Source organism: Zingiber officinale, chromosome 4B, assembly GCF_018446385.1.
Source record: "Zingiber officinale cultivar Zhangliang chromosome 4B, Zo_v1.1, whole genome shotgun sequence".
Taxonomy (NCBI): domain Eukaryota; kingdom Viridiplantae; phylum Streptophyta; class Magnoliopsida; order Zingiberales; family Zingiberaceae; genus Zingiber; species Zingiber officinale.
Genome location: NC_055993.1, coordinates 3,437,193 through 3,443,192, shown reverse-complemented (window position 1 = coordinate 3,443,192; position 6,000 = coordinate 3,437,193). Strand labels below are relative to the sequence as shown.

The 6,000-nt window shown below is 47.4% G+C and overlaps 1 protein-coding gene across 1 annotated transcript; it reads right to left on the bottom strand.

The window, feature by feature from the left end:
• Positions 1-1,811: 1,811 nt before the first annotated feature.
• Positions 1,812-4,292, bottom strand: LOC121977250 (flavonoid 3',5'-hydroxylase 1-like). The gene is made up of 4 exons (XM_042529841.1): positions 4,095-4,292; positions 3,214-3,936; positions 2,925-3,113; positions 1,812-2,502 (listed from the first exon to the last, which is right to left on the bottom strand). The coding sequence occupies exons 1-4, from the start codon at positions 4,290-4,292 to the stop codon at positions 1,864-1,866; spliced, it is 1,749 nt and encodes a 582-aa protein (XP_042385775.1). The 3' UTR covers positions 1,812-1,863.
• Positions 4,293-6,000: the final 1,708 nt, after the last annotated feature.

The following is a 6,000-nucleotide window of genomic DNA, read 5'->3' as shown; positions in this document are numbered from 1 at the left end:
GAGTTTTAGGTTCATCAAAACGCATAGTTATGTGTTTTCCAATCATTGGAAATGCTAATGTACAAGTCATGTGCATTGAGCCCAAAGAACATGGTTGGATATTGGTTTGAAAATCATTTTAAAATACTTTTGGAAAACCTTGATGAATGCTATATTTTGATAGTAATCATCATTGAAAAGTTAGACACAAACTAGAAGAAAACATTGAAGTTTTTACAAGTTTTTAAGTTTGTGTCAATCCTTGAAAATAGGAAGTATTTTCATAGAAAATTATTTTTCCATGATAATATATACCCTAAATAATGTCTACAATAATTTTCATGATTTATAGAATTTTGTAAAATTTTTTGGGAGTTTTTGAAATTCACTGAAATTAAATTTCAGTTTTTTAGTGCTTCAATCTACCTCAATCGATCGGGTGATCGATTGAGAAGGGTTTTCTCGCGAGCAGAAGCTCGCTGGATCGATTCTCTGATAGATTCACAACATCTGAATCGATCTGTGAATCGATTGAACGAGTTTCAATCGATTGGGAATACTGATTTAGGCTGGGAAAGCTTAATTTCAGCATTTTTAAATCAATTTTAGTCTAGGTAACCATTCCTAACCACATCATCATAGCTCGGCCACATACCGATCCAACATCATCATAGCTCGGCCACATACCGAGCTTCTGACGCTCAGAAAAGTGTGTCGATGAGGCACACGCCGAGCGGCCATCCCGCCCGAGCGTATACCCAACCTCAAAACTAGGAAGCGGAGCCACGAACAAGCAGATTACATTCAAAGTGGAGCTCGGGACAGTGGAGAGTGGGCCGAGCAGCCATCTCACTCGATCTGAAAGTGATAGCGCTTGGATGGCTGATGGTTAGCCGAATGGTTCACTCGCTCGACCCAATAACGGACAAAAGGAGGATTTGTGATATTCTTCTGGGAACCCGTGCCGCCGACAGACTGTATGGTCGTCGGCATGGTCAGGCAGTGAATCGTACGATGGAAGCTTCTACTGTCATATCAGAGATATGCTCGGGACATTAAGGTATTGTGTCAGGGACACTTTCCTGACATGTCTTTTCAGGGAAAGCCTTGAGAAGCGTGCATGTCTCGAGGAGCGTGCACGCGCGTCCCTGGAGCCCTATATAAAGGGTCCCAAGCATCAACGGAGGTATGTTAACTTTTACTGTAGCCACACTGTTACTCTATTGCTCCGCTTTCTTGCTTCCACATCGCCGGTGACTGACTCGAGCATCGGAGGGTCATCGCCAAGGAACCTCTCCCTGGCTCGGTACTAACGCTGTTATGGTTGCATGTCCCTCTAGCTCGAAGTCCATGTACGGTCAACAGAAGTGCCACGTATCTCAACATCCATCTCTTCGACTCTATGACAGGATAAAAAAAAATGAAAAAAAAAAATATTTTTACTATATTATTAAAATTTATTTTGTTGTATATGAGTTTTTACCCGGCTTGAATGAAAAGTTTTATAGGAAATATTAATTTTGTAGTATTTTAATTCCATTTAAAAGATTATACATGATAATAAAAATCATTCACATGAATTTTATTAAGATTACTTCTATATAAGATACGGATAACAAACTAATATTTGGTCTAGCACCATTATTGTCAATCTAACAACAGCATTCCTCCCTTTGAATAAGGGAACAAGACTAACCAGATCCACAACCTTAAACTTCGGGAACAACAAAAAAAAAAAAAAATATCTAGCGAATCTTAAACAGTTAAACATGTCATTCTTGAATATATATATATATATATATATATATATATATATATATTATATTTTACTATTATTATACATTATGCCGAGGAATTAACGGTCGTCGGAATTCCATTCAGTGTTCAAACATACGCCGCCGGCGACAAGCGCGGGCGGGCGAAGGCCTTGAGCGGCACTGCCTTGGGGAGCGCCAGCCCCGGCTTTGCTTCCATGTCGATCTCCTCCTCCCCCTCCGGAAGCTCCCAGTCGAAGGCGTGCGCCAGCGTGCCCACCAAGCACTGCACGAACAGCATCCCAACCAGCTTGCCGACGCACGACCGACGGCCCGCCCCGAAGGGGATGAACCCGAAGTTGCCGTCGCTGCCCAGAGGGTCGTACCGCTCTCCCTTCCCGCCTGGGAGGAATCGGTCGGGGTCAAAGGCCAGCGGGTTCTCCCACACGGCGGGGTCGCGGCCGATAGCCCACACGTTGACCAGCAGCCGCGTGTGCTTGGGGATGAAGAAGCCGGCCACCTCGGAGTCCTCGTGGCTGAAGTGGGGCAGCATCAGCGGCGTCGACGGGTGCAGGCGCAGCCCCTCCTTGCACACCGCCTGCAGGTATGGTAGCTTGGGGATGTCGGATTCGTCGAGCAGGCGGTCGCGCCCCACCACCGCCTCCGTCTCGGTCTGCAGGCGACGGAGGATCGCCGGGTTCTTCAGCATCTCCGCGAAGGTCCATTCTACCACGACCGATGATGTGTCAGTGCCCGCAGTGAACAGATCCTGCACGGTCCAAAATATCACACCAAAACTAAAAAATCTAATTCTGTTTTTTCATTATATAAAAAAAACAAATTCCTCCTTTTATATTTTTTCCAAAAATATTATTATATTATAAAAATAATAATTTAAAAATAAAAATAAAAGAAAATTTTTCTCCACTGTGCTAAAACGTTACACGTCAATCTCCTCTCCCATTCAATTTTTTTTTTCAATTAGAGTATTCATATTAATTAATCTATCTAAAAAATTTAATCTAAATTTTAAATAAAAATAATTAAAAATCCTCTGGATCATATACTTCATTCATTCAATAAATTCTCGAATAAAATTATTATTCTAAAATAAATAATATTTCTTTTTAATCTTTTAATATTTATCCTTCTTTAAAACTATTCTCTTCTTCTCGTACGAAGAAAACTTACACAAATGAGGGCTCGGACGTTGACGTCGGAGATGGTGGCGCCGTCTTCCGACACCTTGTTGGCCATCACTTTGTCGACGAAGTCGGGGGCGCCACGGCGACTCCCCCTTGTTCTTTGGTGCTCCTCGAACAACCTCGTCAATAGGGCATCAAATCTCTTGTGCACGCCGAGCATCTTCGATCGAATACCCTACGGATGATCGTGGAGTGGATTTTTGATTGGCGATATATACAATTTCAATGCTATTTAGTGCGATCCCATGGATTGTTATCGATCGGTAGATCGGTACCTGAAGGTCCATCCACGCAATCGAGGGGAAAAAGTCGCCGACGTTGAACTGCGCGCCGCCGGTGAGCAAGTCGGAGAGCATGTCCTTGAACTTGTTGGACTCGTCGCCGTGGTCGTCGAAGACCCTTCCGCCGATGACGATGGTCCCCACCACGTTGGCGAGGGTGCAGATGAGCAGGTCGAAGATGGGAACGGGCTGGCCGGCGTCGTGGAGGCGGCGGAGGGCGTCGACGAGGCGGCGGTACTCGGCGCGGCGAGTGGGGGCCCAGTCGGCGAGGGCCTTGCCTCCGAGCAGGTGGAAGCTGCACAGCTTGCGCATGTGCTTCCACGTCGGGGTGGCGTCGGACATGGCCAGGTTCTGGCGCTGGTAGCTGACGTCGCGGGCGCTGATGGGGTCGGGACGGTGGGCGAACTGCGCGTCGGCGGTCTTGAGGAAGGCGCGGGCGGAGGAGGCGTCGGAGGCGACGACGCAGAGGTGGGAGCCGAGGCGGAGCGACATGATGGGGCCGTACCGGGCGGCGAGCCGGGCGAGGTTCGAGTGCGCGCTTGCGCCGACGAGGGGGAGGGCGCCCAGCACGGGAACGCCGCGAGGCCCCGGCGGCAGCGGGAGGCGTGACCGGGGCTTGCGGAGGATCCACCGGCGGAGGAGGAGGTGGAGGGCGAGCAAGAGGGCGGCGCCGCCCAAAAGGTAGGAGTCGATGCTGGCGGTTGTGAGAAAATAATCCTGATATAATAAGCCTTATCCCCACGTCGTTTTTTTGATAATTCTTTTACTCAGTCTTCCCTATTTGTATGGATCTTTCCTATTTCGTTTCCTATTTTGTTGCATCTCGTAGTATTAATTCTTATCAACTTTTGTGTATAAATACATCACAGATGTACGTAGAAATCAATTAACTGCAAGTTTATTTTTGTGAAGGCACTGCTCTGTGTTTCTCTTTTCTTTCTTCTTTGCTTTGTGCGTGTGTGCGAATCATTGATTCTGAGCCAACAATTGGTATCAGAGCCTTGAATCCACGATTCTACAAAAAATGTCGGGTATCCCACAAGCTGCTGCGAAGGAGAACGGCGGAGTGCCATTTCCTTATCCGATGCTAAACCCTCACAATTACACTGTGTGGGCGATAAAGACAGAGGCGATTCTAGATGCCCAGGGAGTCTGGGAGACGGTGGAGCCAGTAGAAGGAGCCCAGGTAGATGCAAAGAAGGACAAAAAGGCACGTGCATATATCTTGCAGTGTGTCCCCGAAGACATCCTTCTCCAGATCGCAAATAAGAAGACGGCGAAGGAAGTCTGGGATAGCCTCAAGACGAGGTATCTTGGTAGTGATCGGGTGAAGAAGGCACGCGTACAAACATTGAAGAGCGAGTTTGACGCCCTCCGGATGAAGGAGACCGAGACGATTGATGAGTTTGCTGGCAAACTCAGCGCCTTGAGCAGCAAGTTCTCCACCCTTGGTGCCACACTTGAAGATTCCTCTCTGGTAAAGAAGTTGCTCGATTCTGTCCCTGATAAATTCTTCCCTATTGTTGCCGGTATTGAGCAGTTCCACGACCTTGAGACTATGCCTTTTGAGGAGGCTATAGGGCGACTGAAGGCGTACGAGGAACGAACACTACGATTACATGGCAACACCAACAACACTGAAGGTGAGCTCCTACTTACTCATGCCGAATGGCAAATGCGACAGAAAGGGAGCAATGTGGACACTTCATCAAGAGGCAAGGGGCGTGGATCCAGCAATCCCAATCGTGGCAATTGGCGTGGACGTGGGCGAGGGCGCGGACGTGGCCGTGGTACGCAGCGCCAAGACAGTGCAGGAGGCACTAGCAGCAACAACAGTGGCACTCGGGACAAGAAACATATAAAATGTTTCAATTGTGAGAAAATGGGGCACTATGCATCTGAATGCTACAACAAGCCTCATAGAGATGAGGCTCACCTCACTTGCGTCGCCGATGAAGAACCAACACTGATGATGACAGTGTACCACGAGGAGTCTCACACTAGGCATGAGCGGCAAGATATCATTCTGCTCAACGAAGAACGACTTCTACCAGAGATGTATCGCAACGCTAAGAAAGAAGAAGATCAAGACGTCTGGTATCTTGACAACGGTGCCAGCAACCACATGACTGGCCATCGTGAGAAGTTTCAAGAACTAGATGAAACCATCACCGGGAGGGTGAGGTTTGGCGATGGATCAACCATTGAGATCATGGGCAAGGGGACGGTTGTGTTCGAATGCAAGAACGGTGATCGAAGGCTATCCACGAGGTATACTACATTCCGAAACTTTGTAGTAATATCATAAGTCTTGGTCAATTGACAGAAATTGGGAACGAGGTGCACATGGAAGGAGATACCATGAAGGTGATTGATAGGAGCGGGAAGCTCTTGATACAGGTAAAGCGAACACAAAATCGCTTGTACAAGATAACCTTGAAGACATTCAAGCAAGTCTGTCTCATAGCAAGCTTAGAAGACCCAACCTGGTTATGGCATGCAAGACTCGGACATGTCAATTTCCAGGACTTGAAGCGTTTGGGGGAGAAGAATTTGGCAGTTGGTGTGCCACTATTGCCCCAGCCAAACAAGCTTTGCGAAGTGTGTGTGATGGCCAAGCATGCAAGGTCATCATTCCCGTACCAAGCAAACTTTAGAGCAGAGAAGCCGTTAGAACTCCTCCATGCTGATATTTGCGGGCCAATCTCACCATGTACACTCGCCGGTAACAAGTATTTATTTTTGATTGTTGATGATTTCACAAGGTGGATGTGGGTGTTT

Bases quoted from the DNA above. Each gene is read 5' to 3' on its own strand.
- LOC121977250 (XM_042529841.1), bottom strand. From the start codon at position 4,292: ATGGCACTCCGCCGTTCTCCTTCGCAGCAGCTTGTGGGATACCCGACA. The intron at 3,114-3,213 runs GTACCGATCTAC...GATCATCCGTAG, and splicing joins TTGCGTGGATGGACCTTCAG to GGTATTCGATCGAAGATGCT. The intron at 2,503-2,924 runs GTAAGTTTTCTT...TGGACCGTGCAG, and splicing joins ACGTCCGAGCCCTCATTTGT to GATCTGTTCACTGCGGGCAC.